Source organism: Thermobia domestica, chromosome 7 (genome assembly GCF_964235325.1).
Source record: "Thermobia domestica chromosome 7, izTheDome1.hap1.1, whole genome shotgun sequence".
NCBI classification, from domain to species: domain Eukaryota; kingdom Metazoa; phylum Arthropoda; class Insecta; order Zygentoma; family Lepismatidae; genus Thermobia; species Thermobia domestica.
Window position 1 is genome coordinate 290,169,227 of NC_137460.1, and position 17,845 is coordinate 290,187,071.

Consider the following 17,845-nt stretch of genomic DNA (forward strand, 5'->3'; position numbering starts at 1 on the left):
GAAGTACGGCCACATTCCGCAAATTGGACATGAGATCATATAATTAGTCCCTTGTGCTTTCCGAACTTGATTTCCAACCGTTTATTTCCAGGTTATTGACACTGAAGCCCGTAACACAGACTAGAGCCGTGTTTGAGATTAGGTTTCTTTCAAAAATATGAATCTCGAAGTACGAAAATTTGATTTACTGGCATACAAACCTAAAGATTCAGATTGAATGATGTTACCAAATTATTTTAACTACCGTTAGTATAAAATTGCCATTTCAAATCAAAGACTTAATAGATAAGTCTTTATATATATATCTATATATATATATTTTTTTTATCAACACAACAAACACATGTCCAATAAGTGTTGGAACATTACCACATATTTTTTACAACAGTTCATTTAGTGCCTTACGGGACCTTGTGCATACATTAATTTTATTGTTTTTGACAAAATTTGTTGCAGACAGAATATATTCTTCAGATTGTGGTTTCAGTATTATGTTGGTCCTAAATTTTTTGCAATAGGAGACACCTATATCATTAGTTCTAGTTCTAACTGAAGAAAAACGGAAATTCAATGATGATATCAAGTTTGAGGAATCAAATTTATTATTTTTGGAAGGATACCAGACCGGCAATATTACGCCTTTGTTCTAATGAATAAACATTAAAATTGTTTTCCAATGTACTATGGGTTTAAAGTGAAGGATAAATTCTAGTTACTTTGTAAATGAAATACTAAGAAAATTTGATTGAAGTTTTTTTTTTCAATTGTTGGCGATACTTTGGTTGCGAGGGGTTCGAAATTACACTATATTCCAATTTGAAGTGCATATATAAGTAATATAATTTCCAGAGTGTTGTAATATAAATGAAATCCTTGCCACTTCTCATTATGAATAATAATAACTTAAAATTATCATGAAAAATATTTTCGATGTGTTTAATGAACATTAATTTCGAGTGAAATGTAACATGTAGATCTTTAAGCGTATTAGGTCTCAATGCTGAACAATATTCAAATATACCATACATACAGCTTTTAAACTGAACAGAAAGTGTACTGATCGAGAATTATTTACATTTCTTAGAATATGGCTTCATGTTTTCATGAACTAATAAATGCTTCCTAAGGAGATAACCCCGGGAAAATACTCTTCCACACTGATTACAAGTGAACGGTCTGTCATGTGTTAACAGATGTCTCTGCAGAGTTCCTCTCTGAACGAATGATTTACCGCAATGACTACAACTAAATGGTTTTTCACCAGTGTGTCTTAAGATATGAGCTTGAAAGTGAAATCTTTGGGAAAATGTTCTTCCACATTGATCACAGGAATACGGTTTCTCATCCGTGTGTGTTAATAAATGTCTCCGCAAACTTCCTCTCTGAATAAAAGATCTATTACAATGACTACAACTATATGGTTTTTCACCAGTATGAGTTAAAGTGTGCGAAAAAAGGTGAGAACTTTGAGAAAATGATTTTCCACATTCATTACAAGAAAATGGCTTTTGACTTGTATGACTTACTAAATGTCTTTTTAGTCGAAAATTTGTAGGGAAACTCTTGTGACATATGAAGCAACAGTTAGAATTCTCTCCTGTTTGTGTTGCACTTAAGGAAAGATCTCCAGATTGCTGATCTTTCCTAGAAACAATGAAAAAGATATCAAATTATTCAAAATGTAAAAATTGGTTAAAAGTTACAAAGTTTGAAATAATACGTAAGATCACTATCCAAGAATATTTCATGATTATATTTCAAACTTACATCTAAACTTGAAAGCTGATAGTAAAGATTTCTCCTTCTTGTACCATTAGTTTTGTTTTCTTGAAAAAACTATGAGTTAAAGGCGTAGTCATATCAATATTTGTTGTGAAGGAGTTAAGATACCTACACTTGATTCATAAGCATATTCCTCGATAATGATAAATTCACATATAATACGCTGAATGTCGGGAGTTCCCTCTTTTCTTACCACGACATTAACATTTATTATCACTATATGTTATCTCAACTTCTACGTGCTAAATCATTATTCTTCACTTAAATTCGTGGTACAAAAACATAAATTTTGCCTACTATAACGCTTCACTGCATGATAGTGCACAACGAAGCAAGCAACACGCAGTAATATGTATATTGAAATACATATTTTTCACACACGCAAGAGCCAGAGATGTGAAAATGTGTTGCACAAAACATGTATGATAAATAAATAGGAATTGCAAGTGTTGACATTTGGAAACTTCTCTGGAATATTTCTGTTCACACAATATTTTCAATTGCATGTGGTTTAGAAGTAAATACAGTCTGTACGAATTCAATATATGTACGCGGATGTCACTACCTTCAAAATTTTAAAGAAATAGAAATTTAAAAAGTATGCCACTGCCCTTCAATAAAATAGAAAAAAGGAATTAATTCTGATGGTTATATTGATTCTGAATTGGGAGATTATTCGTACAGTAATGTGCAAAATTAGTAATATTTTTTCTCGTCTTCAATCGTGTAAGAATGCAGACGAAATATTACGTTTGTGAAACACTAAGGATTAATTTTTAGACACAGTTGCAATATACCATATTGTCTGGTAGATATCATTTAAATACATAACAAGATAAATAATTAATCTTACCTTTCAAATAATTCGTTTTCGCTTACATCACTTTCTTGGCCATATACAACATTTGACGGTTTTATTTCATGCGATTCTTCCAAGGACTCGCTCTTCTCTATTTTTATCATATCTTCAGACAAATTTGTATATTTGATATCATCATCTGGCATCACTAAAGATTCTCTTGAGTTGTAATTTGGTGAAAAAGGCATTTGCTCATATTTGTCTATGTGACCATCTGCGGATGCTGGTGAAGGTAATCTCTTGTATTCAGAGAACCTTAACTGATCCTCTTCTATTGGTTCTTCTTTAATATAAACAGCATTGCTTTCTATTATACAAGACATTCCGGGTTGTACAGAATGTTTTGCGTTTTCCATTCTGTACTACTTTCCCAGCAGTACCACAATATGCCTAAGCTGGCGTGTGTTTTTTTATTTATTGATTGTATAGGTCACTGATAGCAGGATCTTTTTGGAAGTACATTTTGGAAGGTTTTAAAATATTATATTCTTTTAGTTTGTAAGTCTTTCTTTGGAGGAGCAACTGGAAAAAATAAGAAATACTGACTCTCATATCTTTTAAAGAAACGAAAATAAGAAAACATTGTAACAAGTACGAGTAAAATATTGTTTTTGAACACATTAGTAGAAAGAGAGCAATTGAAATAGAATATCAGAAAATACAATTGCATACATATGAACCCAAGGTTTACGCTGGGAAGGTTTTGTGGATGTTTAATTTCACCACATAAGTTTGGAGCGACAGTGGCTTTCCTTTTCTTACTGCACATTTTTTCTAGATTGCCACAGGTAATTGAGAACGCTTTCCAACTGTAATAGTGTAAGGTAACAGCACCAATAACTGACACTTTAAGGATGCATTTTTAAATCTAATGCTTTGCTTTGTAAATAAAACAACATACAAGGATTATGGCTTTAATAACTAAAATGTTTAAGGAAAGGTTTTAATTGATATGAGACCTTCAGATAAACATATATGAGTTACTGAAATTTATATGGAACATAACCCACTTGTACCAGTCTGACACGCAGAAAATACCAATGATCCAATGCCTGACATAGTAATGTACCAAACGCTGACAGTAAAATGAAATCATTTATTAGTAAGAATAACATCAAATATTCTTTCACAATATAGGTTAAACAGAAGTAACAGTAGAATCTGCACTTTGGGTACTTATTCAAATGTATCCGTTTTAAATTCCAAGACATTTCTTACATTTTGTTAACATGGTATTTGTGAATTTCTTCTATCAAATATGCACCCATCTGGGAATCATATTTAGGTATTGATTTTTTTTTCAAAATGTCGTCATATGCATACCATAGCTTGTCCTCAAATTTCGGCCAATACCAGCCATATCCAGTCTTCAGCATGACTTTGACAAAAGCTTCGTTTTGCTCGGTCTTCAAAACCTTTCCTGGAAAATATTCACTTTCGTACTGAACAATTACATAATCGTTGACGTGAAAATTGCCCTCGGACTCACTTCCACTAGTTGACAACCTTCCCTGGTACCAATCGCCACTGTTTCCGTCAGATTCAAGTTGAAGCTCAATGGAAGAGTCGGACGATTCCTCCAAGAAAATGCCACATTTTCTCCTTCCGTTGAACTTAGTTTCTTCTCTTCCTTGACCTTCTTCGCTAATTCTTGTTACTTTCTTTATCTCTCTTTTCTCCCTGGATACGTTCCTTTTCCTTTCGCTTATTTTCATGATACTTCTCTCACTCTGCCAAAATAAAGCTCTTTTAAATGGTGAGGGAATTAGAGTATTTTCCCTTGCTTCCTGTTCTTTGGTAGAAACGTCAGTTTCTGTAGTATTCGAAGTCCTTGGAATTGAAAACATAGTTTCACTTCTTTTTTGATGAGTAGATATTTTAATTACTTCTGTAATTTGTTCCTGCGTAGGAACGTCAGTTCTTGTAGGTTCTGAAATGCTTGGAATTGATATGTTAGTAGTTTCATCTGTATTTTGATGAGTAGATATTTCTTCTGTAACTTATTCGTTGTCTATTCTGGGTGGAGGATCACATCCGTTACACACTTCTCTGCATGCAGCTTTATAAATTTCCACAGAAGGAAAATCTTTTTAATATTGTATGTTGCCTAACTACGTGCCATTACCATCGGACATATTTTAACTTTCTCAGTACCAATTCATTGTTCTAGGAAACATAAGAATTCAATTATTTGGCCATGATTAGTTTCCTTGTAGAGATTTTAGAGTTGTAACTCCTTTCGTGAAATTTTGATAGTCTATCAGCGTTGAATGGGTTAAGACCGCATGCTCTGAATAAATTCTGTATTGTAGTTGGTGTAATTGATATTTTCATTGTTTTTCTTACAAAAGAGATGCAAAGTCTTCGTTTCTCAGCTTTCTACCGTCATGTTCGATGCTCCACTGATGCACACCACATTTCCAGGCGCTCTTGACTGGATGGAAATCTGAAACATCCATTGGCTGAACAACATGAGTGGAATTCAGATACAAAGCTACAAGTTACCATTGTTACTACAAAAAATGCTTAGAGGATCACTGAGATGCGATGCATGACCATCAAGGAAAACCAACACAGGAGTTTTGATATTTGATTTTCATGGCATGGTGGAAACACATTAGTCATATATTCAAAAAATATCTCTCCTGTCATCCAACCTGACTCAGATCTACCAATACCCCAATTCTTAGGCACTATATTAACTACAGAAGGTGGTATACGTATGTAACTCTATACAACCATCGGGGGAAGCCAAAAATACCCGAAGCACTAGCTATAACCAGCGTTATCATACATTCTTTTCCATCATTGCTTGCATGTGTATACATTTTCTTCTTCCTTACGAATTAACGCTATTTCCTTTTGGGGAGAGAAAGAATGCAGTCACGTCTGCGTTAAGAATTCTGGATGGACTTTAAGGTGCCTCTATAAAATACTGTTGGCTGTTCCAACAAGCTCACACACCTCGGGTCATCCAATTTTCCAACAAGAGGAGGAAGTAACACTATCTATCTCTGTTCTAATCAATGAAAAGTTAAGAAAAGCAGGTCATGAATTTTTGTCTTAAATTTGTTTAGAGCAACCACAAAATACTTTTTTTCTGTAAAATAACGATGTTTGCGTCATTGCGTTGCTCAAATTCAATGAAATTTTTTTCATCTCAGGTCTTGGTGCAAAACAATATATTGTTGCTCCAGTAAGTGACAGCCCCTGTCAGCATTTGGGCCGAGATATCCAAATTTAGTGAAATTGATAACAGAAAATAAGTGCTACTTTCTCGTGTAAACTATCTATGAAATTCATAAATTAATGCCGTTATGCTGTTATGCCAATGCCTGACGTACAGTGTCAGCTACTGGAAAATCTTACACAAAATGACACCAATACGTGACACCCCCCCACCCACCTGAAGTTTTAGTTTGAAATTTGACAAAATTTTCCTCCAGCGATTCACTACCCTGTTTCACGAACACTATACATATTCAACACGCTACTGAACTAGAAAAAAAAAACATTAATTAACATAAAAATAACGACGTAAGTAGGCTTACGGTATTTCTTAAAAATCCTTCTCACTTCTGCATATTTCCTGATAACACGTAATTCAACTTCGGCATACTTCTATCAGTTGAGGCGCAAATTAACCACCATTACGTAAAATGCTGCCAAACCACCAATAAAGGTTTGTGCGTTCATAAATCTGTTAATGATCACAAATAATCCTATTATGTTCAATTTAAGCTAAAAGTGTCAGCTTTTGGAACAGTGTCAGCTACTGGTGCACTTACCTTATTTCAGAATACATATTTTCTTTCGGCATTTGCATTAGTTATTAGAGCTTAGAGGAAATATGGGAAACTGATTGTCTAAAAACGATAAAAGTTAGTTTTGGCTTCAGGTATTAGACTGCTGTAGAAAACAATCTTCATTTAACACTATAGTATCAACAATTTTGGAGAATTAAGTTTAAAAAAATTGTACGACAATAATCAAATTTAAACTACAATTCTGCATATAAAAAGCATGTTGTTAGTCACAGGAACATTTTCGGTCATCCTCTCAATTACCTGGAAAAAAATATTTCAGTTGATAGAAAATTTTAAGATACGTGGGATATGTAGAGTTTGAAATTAGATACTGGATTATTAGCAAAAAAAGAAAGATTTATTAATTAATGTAAGAAATACATGTTTACAACGTCAACGTTATGTAATAACCTATGCTTGGAGATCTTGAAAACATTTTTCCACTTTCGATTTTTTGCAAAATTGATTTCAATACAGTTAAATGCCGTCAAAACAAAACAGCAGCTAAACGCTGAAAACATCTGACAGCCGAGGTTAGAGCTGCGTACAGACAGGAAGAAAAAGAAAGAATAAATTTGATAGTGAAAAGTAAGTAAATTCTAGGAAAATATTGAGCTGGAAACTGCTCCATCAGAACATTCTATAGTTTTTGCAGGTGTTTTTAGCTTTCTCGCTTCGATTAAAATACTAAAATCTGAGCCGTTTCTAGGAGTTTTGTTTTGTAGTTTTTTACGGTGCAACGTTTAGAGTATCAGTGAAGAGCAGCAGTTGCGCCATTTGCTTGACTACTTTAACGGATGTGATAGGCAAATAGAAGAACAACTTGGTTCAAGTGCTTGCTTGTCCAACATAGGAGATGAGAAATCACCCGTGTACACAAGCCACTACAAATAACCAGTTCCCAGAATTGTTATTCATGGCAACTTCGAAGAGAAATACAAAAGGTGAATCGCGTAATGTAGCTTCGGAAAATATCAATCGCACATTGGTAGTGCTACGGATTTAATCTAGAAACGGAGTTCGAAACTGGAGGCCTTCAACTTGGTTAGCAACAAAACAACACATATGTAACACAGGGAAAGTGTTCAAACTACATCTAGGAAACCAAAAGTGGCGATACGTGCGTAATTGCGTAGGTGTAGTTTTTTGATTGCTGCAAAGGAAGCGCCATCATGCACAGATATAATGTAGACACATATTTATATAACTTTTTGTTTATCAGCAGAAACATATGTATTACTTTTGTGAAGTTGAAATGCTTTAATAAAATATTAATTGTAATTTTATTCGTTTCAATGTGCATCACATATATAGATATCTCTCCGTCAAAAACAAAATCTTTACTGATGCCCGCATTAAACCTCAACCAGATAATCAATTAAAACATAATATTTAAGGGAGTAATTAGAGAATATTTTGTTATTGTGTTCCAGTTATGACTTTGTATGACGCCAGTAATACTTTGCCATTAATCTTTATGTGGTAAACATACGATCGAACTCTTTCTTCTTCTGAAAAAGTACAACTCGTTTGCAATTTAATAGCTGGCCTGTTCCTTTTTATTCTGTAATCACAAACTTTAACCAGAAAGAAAATCTATTTTTTCGAGTAGCAGCACGTAAGTTTGTACCTTTGCCGAGTATGGTATTTTCGTGTTACCAGTGGAGATATTAACTATTTTGTAAAAGGATGAAAAGAATTTTAATATTTGAAAAAAAAAAAATATATATTGGTCCACGTTACAAGAAATGGAATATTGTTACTCACTGCAAATCGCTTACAAAAAGATACAAAGGTAGCTCTGAAATAATAATAATCATAGCAACTAGTTATAGTGCTATCGTTAAACTTACCAGTACCAATATGAAATCTGAAAATAAATACTTGTAGAATATTTGGAAGATATGTATTTTAATATTTAAAAAGAACACTGTATATGTAATTGGGGATCTTATGTCTTAGGTGCGCAACAATGTAGAAATAGATGATTGAAACTGAAAGTTTTAAGCAGGATATCAGTCAACGTCTGCCATTACAATATGAAGTAAACTATATGAAGATTGAAGACAGTGTATTACGTGATGATACCCAACCATACAAGTCTCCCATATGTAAAGGAGTGAAGTACAACTTCTGAAGGCAGTGTATTAATTCATAATATAGAAGTATGGAAGTGCCCCACTCATACGGGATATCCAAATAAGTAAATGTGGAAAGTTTAAGGAGCAACGGCTTGATTGTTGTGTCCATCACATGTCTCTTTGCAACCAACGGCACTTGTACCTATCACTGCCCAGCTCTGCCTGGATGTGCATCCAGGGCACGTTACCCTAACCCCTGGTTAAATATACGAACTTCCTGACGAGGGCACCTAGCACAAGTAGCCTATCGTGAAAATAATCGATATACTCATAACCGTTAAGCCATCCTAAAGTGGGGTGTTATTCAGTTTCTCCCCAGATCACTTGGCAGTGACTCTGGCTCATTTTTAGTAATTACGGTTAATTATTTGAAACTGTGGTGAGTGTAAATACTGTGTGTACATTTGGCATAAAAGAACAGTGGATAAAACATGAACCAACTTGGGCTAGGTGGCCAGAAAAAAAGTACGAATGCTATCTAACCAACTGAGGGCAGGCAGGGGTTCGAGCGGAACTGAGGGTTTGCGTTGGTAGGAAGCAGGCACATCAGCAACGATGAGTATACGCATTAACGAGGTCGTTCACAACTACTTACTACAAGTTACAGTACCCGCTCCAGAGGCATTGATGGGTTTAGGGGAGATACTACTCTCCATTACCAAGATGAAATTGCATCTAGGAATGCGAGTCTCCCATAAGAAACAGTTTTAAAACTACCAAGACTCAATTTTTTGTACAAAGAAGTAAACATACCATTACTTTTTGCATAGCTTCAGATAGTAGAACTGTACCAATCTAATCTCAAAAAATGTTGCACACATATTTATTGCATTCCCATATTCTAATTCTGTTCAACTCCACCATGTGGTGCGTTCTGCAGTGGTCTTTACACATTTCCGCGCACAGCAACGCAAAGTGTACTAATATAAATACGGATAACTTTACAAGACACGCTCCAGCTGCGCATCTATAAGTAAGGCCTTTTTAAAAAGTAGAGTAGAGTTGGGTAGGGTAGAGTAAAGTAAGATATAAATAAGTAGGGTAGGGGTTAGGAACGGGTTAACTTAAGGTTAAGTAAGTTTTGATCCATTTTCATAAAATTATTAGTGTAGTTTCTCGTTTCTGAGTGAGTATACCTGCTGGAGCGGGTGTTGTTAACCCATAAATACCATTTAAAGTGCGACTGACACAAACTAAAATAAAAAATCACATTTGTATTTCATTCAAGAAAAAGTTATGGACTAGGTTGCTAGGGGTAAAAGTGAAAGGTATTTAATAACATAGCCAACGAGACGTCAGAAAGATATAATTAATAAAAAGCAAAATATGACAGACTACATTTATATCACTTGGGTCTTTTCTATCGAGTACCGGTCATTTTAATGACAAAACAAAGCATAAATCTATGAACTACTACTTAGAAACACCAAAATGTTTAATTTATATGCATACTAACAACAAACTTATGCGGGTTGTGACAAATGACAGCGTATCAGTGTTGCCCAGAGTTAAGTTCACTACTCCACCAATTCAGTCTGAAAACTAGAAAAATTTTGACTTTGGATTAGCGAGGTCGACAGCTTGTCTTGAGAAATCTTTATAAATGAGGTCAAAATATCATTTACATCAAAAACTCTTTAGTGAATGCGGAAGTTAGGCCTATATCTCAAAATATTGCGTGAATGGGAGTAACAAAGAGCAATATACTTCACAAGACGGATCTTATTAAAAAATCTTAAAGAAGCATATATGAAAACGTCTTAAGTGGTGTCGTAATTCGATTAGTTGTGGTAAAGACCTTTCATCGGTGGCTGTCACTCAACCATTTGCCGAAAAATTTAAGGATTTTACATCTGCTTAAAAATTATCTACAAGTATCATGAATGACGACAAAGAGTTTTGGGGCCTTATGCAGAGACGTTCTGTCGCGTGATTAGTGCCTTACTAAACAGTTCGACTAAGATATGTTTTCTGCAGTAGTCAAGCTTTTAGTATGGCGCTAATTTAAAATCAAAAAGACTCTGCATAAGGCGGTTGATGTCTTACTTCAGGGCCGCCCACAGAGGGGATGTATGGCGCAAGCTGCGCCATTGAGAAAAATTTTGGGGGGGATTTTACTCTACTTTCGAACTAGCAATTTTACTGTCGGAATAGCATTAAAACACGATTTTGAGAAGCTAATTTTCAAAAATTTTCCGGGGTGATCCCCGTACCCCCTGCTTCGATACTTGATGAATGAAGTACCGCGCAAGTAGCCGTATGAAAGGAAAGGTTGGTTCGTTTTAAGAGAGAAGGGCCGCCCACAGGAGGGATGAATGGCGCAAGTTGTGCCATCGAGAAAAGAATTGGGGGGAATAAAAAAAATGGGGAATAATTTTACTCTAATGTCGAATAAGTAATTTTGCTGTCGTCAGAATAACTTTGGAACACGATGCGATTTTTTTTTAAATCTCGAGAACGACTCCCCCTACCCCCTGCTTAGAAACTCTAATAATGAAACTCTATAAATGAAGTACCGCGCAAGTTGCTATATAAAATAATGGCGCCAAGTAATGGTGAACAGTTACAAACACTCAAGTAATCACTTTCAAATTTAGATGTGAAACTTGCCTATGTTGTCTCTTGAAAATTGCAAAGTAGTTTGACATAATTGTGAGCTAGTGGTAACCATAGAGACAACAGCCAAGTTTCAAATCTAAATTTGAAGTGAGCCAGTGAGTGTTTGTAACTGTTGTCCACCAGAACTTGGCGCCTATTTTTGTGATTTCAATTCTTTTTAAGGCCACTCGTAATTGTCTCTTTTACAGGAATGTTTTTCGTTGGATATCAGTTCTTTTTGTAGGCTAATAACATTTTCTTTTGGTATCAAACCAGGGGCGTCATTTCAGACTTTGCTTGGGGGGGGGCAAGAGCACAACCGACATAAGAATTTCACATTTTGTACTAATATATTAGTAGACAATTGATTAAAGTATATGTATATCTGAAACTCTTGGGGGGGCAATCGCCCCCTCCTGCCCTCCCTAAATGACGCCCCTGTATCAAACTCAATAACTTGTAACTTGCGTCTTACTTTTCATGTACAAGGGAATTATATCATAATTTTGTAAAGAGAAATAATACTACTAATTGTAAAAAAAGAATTCCTGTGCCATACACAGTGTGTAGAAGTTTTTAATACCCTTCAATATACTTATAGAACATATTTAGTATTGTACACTACCAAGACTACTAATAAAAGTAATGCCATTTTTATAATTACTACTGCCCCTACTACTACTACAAGCATTCTATAATACTACTACAGGAAAAAAAACAACAAAAAAAAACAATTACTAGTATTATAAAAACTACTGCTACACTGGGCAATTGTTTTTAGAGGACTTGAGTTTTGAGGAGGAGGAAGAGATTGGGGGGGGGGGGGAGTGCGCCATCAGCTTTGGGGGGATGGGCACCCCTGTCTTACTTTATTGTCAGCTGAATACGATCGAAACTTCAAACAAGAACACGAGTAGATTAATCGTATTACACTCGTAACGGCTATTGTTCTGTTGCAATATTTAAAAGAATTTTTCTCAAAACAGTTTTCTTCTCCTATACGGTTTTGTTTACTAGATCAGTTCTACTATCCCAATCATAGGAGTAAGAATTTTGGTTAGCAGGGTAATTTTCGTAGTCTGGGGTTAAATACCTGTTGGTCATCCGCGTGAAACACTAGTATAAGTTCCAATCTAATATTTAATATCAGTATTATATCAGTCTACTCGTCCTGAGTGTTAGTAGGTTTCCTCATGAAAATTTCCGTCGACTAATATGAAATTTTCTCTTTCTTATCAAATTGTTGCTATTTCGTTGAGTGTCCAATTCCTACGCGAGAAGTTATTTGAGATGGTTAATTTAGCTATACTAAAAGAAGGGCCAACCACATTTGTTTTATTCATTTGGTTCTTGATTCTAGTTTTTTGATCAAAAGATCCATTATATTTCTGTCAAAAATTTTTGTGTAGGCAGTAGCGTAGCTAGAAGTTTTTGCAGTGGGGCCAATGAAGGACCCAAGAAAATTTTGAGGGGCTATCTCCAGTGAATGAAAAAATTATTCACACCCACATTATATATATATATATATATATATATATATATATATATATATATATATATATATATATATATATGATTGTGTGTGTGTGTTTGAAGATGAACGTTTTCATCTTTGCTGTCCATAATTTTTCTCTTTTACCGTGAAAATATAAGAATTTACTATCTCAAATAACTAGCATACATTAAAACAAATGATTTCTAATATAAGTAAGTGGTTATTTAATCACTGCTTTTAAAATATGTGTAGCTGGTTGTTTTAAGTGGAAGTAGAAAAATACACTTTACAGGTAAGGAATATTATGTATAGGTTCATGCCTCTACTTAAAAGAGGATCTTTCTATTCTTGTGGGCAGCAGTAAACTAATCAACAACTTCTTCAAGATCTAACGATTTTGCAATTTTCTTCAATATAAAGTAATCCTAAGTTTTTCAACAGATCATTAACAATTTTAGGTATGGAAATGATATGGTAATAATTGCTAAAACCGAAGGAGAACTACATTAGCCGATTGACAAAATACTTGACACTGGAAAACTGTATAGAAATGAAATTAACATCGAAATGTCGAAAGTCACTAGAATATCCCGTGGAAACATGCCCTTGCGGATCAAAGTAGAACAAAGGGAACTTCAAGAAATCGAGAATTTCAAGTATTTGGGAAGTATTTTGACGAGAGACGCTTACGGCACCAAAGAAATCTAGTCAAGAATTGACATAGTTAATGAACCATTCAAGAAGGAAAGATCACTCTTAACTAGCAGACTCAATATTGGACGTAAAAAGTTTGTTGAGTGCTATATATAGAGCATTGGGCTATATGGTTCAGAGACTTGTACATTACGGAAGTTAGAAAAGAAAATGGAGAACATAAAGTGGATAAAGAGAGCAACAAATGAAGAATTTTAAAACGGATACGAGAAAAGAGGACTCTTTTATCTACCATCCTTCATAGGAAGGCCAATTGGGTAGGACATATTTTGTGAAGAAATTGTCTTCACACCGCCATAAAAGGAAAGATGGAAGGGAAGCGAGGAATAGGGAAAAGGAGTACACAGTTGATCGATGGTTTAAAAGATAGAATTAAATAATATTGGGAGTTAAAAGAGGAAGCAGAAGATCGATAAATATGGAAGAAACATTTCCAGGCCCAACTCTATAATAATAATAATAATAATAATAATAATAGTAATAATAATATTTTCAACCTGTCATGAGTCATTGAGTTGTGTTTATGTCTTTAATCATTTCAAACTTGAAAGTGGCCTTTCTCATGTAGCACTTGAAACTGATATAGTCACAGAGATGATATCTAGCTTGTAGGTTTCTAGGAATGCGTTTTAGTGGATGCAAAGATCAACGATATTCATCAAGAAATGAACTTTGGTTTTCTCTCCTCTTCATACAACTTTATTGTATTTGGGAGGATTTTAAGTTCACGTTTGAATATTTCCAGATCACTTCAATAATGCTGGGCCAAAGGCTTGACTATGTTATAATTTAGAAAGTTTTCACTTTTTGGGTGTGGTGGTTGATCTAATGATTTTGCTACATGATCCTTAATAGTAAGCAGAAAATCGTCTCTTAGTATATTATCTTTAGAAAATTCATTTTCTGCCTCCAATGAAGAAGAGATTCGTCCAAAAATAAATTTGTGATATTTCGATGGCGAATGTCTAGTTCGTTTCCACGAGGAACTCTATCTGTTTCCAGCTCTGGAATTTCAAGACCATTTTCTTTGCATATCCCCAAACATTCGTGATAATTTTTTTCGAATAATATTCGTTGAGAGTCATATTCTCCAGACCTAATCTTCAACAGCGTTTAAACTAGTCAATCTACAACACTCAAACCTTCCAACATGTCTGCATCTACTTGAGATAAGGCGACATTCAAAGTTACAGCATAGCAGAAGTCATCTCAAATTTTACCACCCCGAAAACATTCCCTTTCTTGCAGATCACACTAGTTTGCCGGATGGAATGATACAAGTAAATAAATATCACAAATTTCATATTTGGTTTAATATCGCATAATAATATAAATAGTTGTTTGGAAGATAAACTCTATTAATAATGATAATAAAGTAAGAGGGGATGGACAAGGACAGGTGTTTTTAATCCTTTCCGGATCCTATGGTACAATTTTGTACCATACGCGTTTTTCATGGTACATTGCGTTATTTCTCTTCTATTTGAGCTTTTTGTCCGTTTTTTTGTTTTCCAAGTCCAGAGGCCTTGTAGAAGACATTACGTATGGTTTCAGACCGTCCTGCGTCCAGACATAGGAGGTGATGACGTCATAAGCCAAAAATTTCTTTTTTCATTTTCTAAGCCTATGTTCAATATTTTTTGGCGGGCTTATTTTTCTACGTAGAAGATTGAACTTTTGCACAAACATTCAGTCCACCAAGTAGTATTTACCAGATATTTTGTTCCGATGTCAGTGCTAAAACAGGGGGAACCAGAGGGGCAAAGGAGTAAAAAAAAAGATTTTTTACCTCAAAAATCCCGTTTTTCGTCATTTTCCCGCCTTACATACATGATAGGACCACGTGAGTCGTACCGTCTGAAAGGCAGTTCCGTTCTGAACAGAACGACGGTCGAATTATTATCCTAGGGTAATTAGGGAAGTCTCAGGGAATTTTTAAATAATATACTTCTATATGGGGAAAAATGGAGTATTGTCGGTATATATATTTTTTGGCGGGCCTATTTTTGAACGTAGAAGATTGAAATTTTGCACAAACATTCAGTCCACCGAGTAGTATTTACCATATTTTTGTTCCGATGTCAGTGTTAAAACAGGGGGGGAACCAGAGGGGCAAAGTGTTAAAAAAGGGATATTTTTACACCAAAAATCCCGTTTTTCGTCATTTTCCCGCCTCACATACATGATAGGACCACGTGAGTCATACCGTCTAAAAGGCAGTTCCATTCTGAAGAGAACGACGGTCGAATTATTATTCTATGGTAATTAGTGCCGTCTCAGTGATATTTTATCCAAATATACTTCTGTATAGGGTAAAAGTGGGGCATGATAGGGAATTTTTTTCTGGTGGGCCTATTTTTTCACGTAGAAGATTGAAATTTTGCACAAACATTCAGTCCACCAAGTAGTATTTACCAGAAGTTTTTTTCGATTTCTGCGTAAAAACAGGGGGGTCTAGAGGGGCAAAAGTTGAAAAAAGGGATTTTTAGACGAAAAGTTCCCTTTTTTGGGAATTTCCCCTTTACATACATGATAGAGACACGTGAGTTATACCGTCTAAGAAGCAGTTCTGTTCTGAAGAGAATGATGGGCGAAACATGACCCTAGGGTAATTAGGGATGTCTCAGGAAATTTTTTCCCTGAGATCATGGTGTTTTGCGGTCGTTTTGGGCATGGTGGGAATTCCTGATAAAATTTCTCCCGCCCTTACTATTCAAGATAGAAACTTGAAATTTGGTACACACATTTAGTTTACCAAGTACTATTCATCGGATTTTTTGTAGGTCTCTACGTTCACACAGGGGGGGGGGGCAGGGGGGCCCGAAGTTGGACAAAACAAATTTTCCCATCAAAAGTTTCCCTTTGACATCAATTTTCCCCTTCCTGGTATATGGTATGGGCATGGAAGTGATACCATATGAAAGCCTGCTCTATTCTGAAGAGAATGAAGTATGAACCTTGATCCTAGGATAAATAGTGACGAAGCAGTAGCTGCTTGACTGAAAGTTAAAAAATAGCCCAAAATGCCAGGATCCGGAAAGGGTTAAGAGACAAACGTCGCACAGAAACATAAACTGAAGACTGATTTGCCATACCAGCCCATTTAAATTTTAAGCCTTGCTCTTGAAGCTGAGTTTCACTTTAAAGTAAAGTGCCAATAATTATGATGTATTCTTAATATTTCAGAAAATATCCCGATTTTTTGCTCTAAAAATAATCAGTGTAATCCGTGACGAAACTAGACATTTTGTGCCAAGTGCAAATTTTGCGATTAGCATCCCCTCCATGTAAATCTACACCAATAAGCACACAGATTAGTTTGCTTGCGCCCGGGGCAACCTTTTCGATTTCAGTATCTTGTTTTGATCTGGCCGTAGATAAATTATTTTTGGTTACTTTTACACTTGAGCTCTAAAACTGAGTAATGAATATGCCTTTACTTTATTAATATGATGAAGTGAACACTCTTTAGAGGCAAAAAGAGGAAACGTGTTTTCTTCCTAATATCAAAGAGGGTTAGACACTTCAATCGGGGCTCTTACAGGAAAAGAAGTATATGTGGCATTTTTCTTTCGTTTGTTTACCTTCACTAGCTTTTAGAATTTGACGTGAATTCAAATACACAAACACTTCACACCCACACCGAATGGCCAAAGCTCAGCGGTAGAACATCAGCTTAAGGTTCAGGAGGTGGCGTGATCGATCCCTCGTGGATAAATATTCGACTGAGGAGATTACCAAGATTTTTCCTCAATGTCACTAGGGAAATTTTTATGGTCCTCTCGACTCATTTCCTTCATTTCTATCCTTTGAGTCTCTAGTGTTTCAAAGGGTTAATATTCAAATGTAATTGAAATAACTTAACGCTACTATCCTGTAGACAACGCTAAATTAATATTGTTAGTTTTGAAATTAGATTTGAAGGAGAGGCATTAATTAGTATATCTTGTTGAAAATTCATATCACCACCGATTTAATGTTCTGCATACTGCCTGTCGTAATTTTCTCAGAAATGCACATGTTAACAAAGAACAAATATAAATATGTGACAAAAGTTAGTATTCCCTGATCGAACACACTGAATGGAATATCTGTGGGCCAGCCCCACAAACTCCTGATGTATCTTTGATTACTAAACATTAAATAACGGGATGATACAACCTGGTCAAGGGAGTAACTGTCTTTTACATAAAATAGCATTACTGCCGCGACCAAGTTGTATGATCTCGGTATTATACCTGATGGTTAGTAATCAGGAGATTTAAAACGATAATTTGTTCTCGTTTTAGCCCTAGTTCGTTAATATATAGTAACTCTAGATCAATAAGCTACAATACTAAACGCATTAACCAATAATTACTGACCATAATTGTTCCTTTTGTTTTTTATATTATAAAAATCGTGTCTAGAAACCACTTGTTTATTCTTCTATACATACTTTTTACATATT

The 17,845-nt window shown here is 35.0% G+C and overlaps 1 protein-coding gene across 1 annotated transcript; it reads right to left on the minus strand.

Moving 5' to 3' along the window:
• Positions 1-321: 321 nt before the first annotated feature.
• LOC145691026 (uncharacterized) lies at positions 322-10,119 on the minus strand. The gene is made up of 3 exons (XM_081766577.1): positions 10,045-10,119; positions 2,636-3,163; positions 322-1,644 (listed from the first exon to the last, which is right to left on the minus strand). Exons 2-3 carry the CDS (start codon positions 2,995-2,997, stop codon positions 1,068-1,070), a joined length of 939 nt encoding a protein of 312 aa, XP_081622703.1. The 5' UTR covers positions 2,998-3,163; positions 10,045-10,119; the 3' UTR covers positions 322-1,067.
• Positions 10,120-17,845: the final 7,726 nt, after the last annotated feature.

Coding starts and splice junctions, on each gene's coding strand:
- LOC145691026 (XM_081766577.1), bottom strand. CDS start 2,997: ATGGAAAACGCAAAACATTCTGTACAACCCGGAATGTCTTGTATAATA. Junction 1,645..2,635: donor GAAAACGAATTATTTGAAAG/GTAAGATTAATT, acceptor CATTGTTTCTAG/GAAAGATCAGCAATCTGGAG.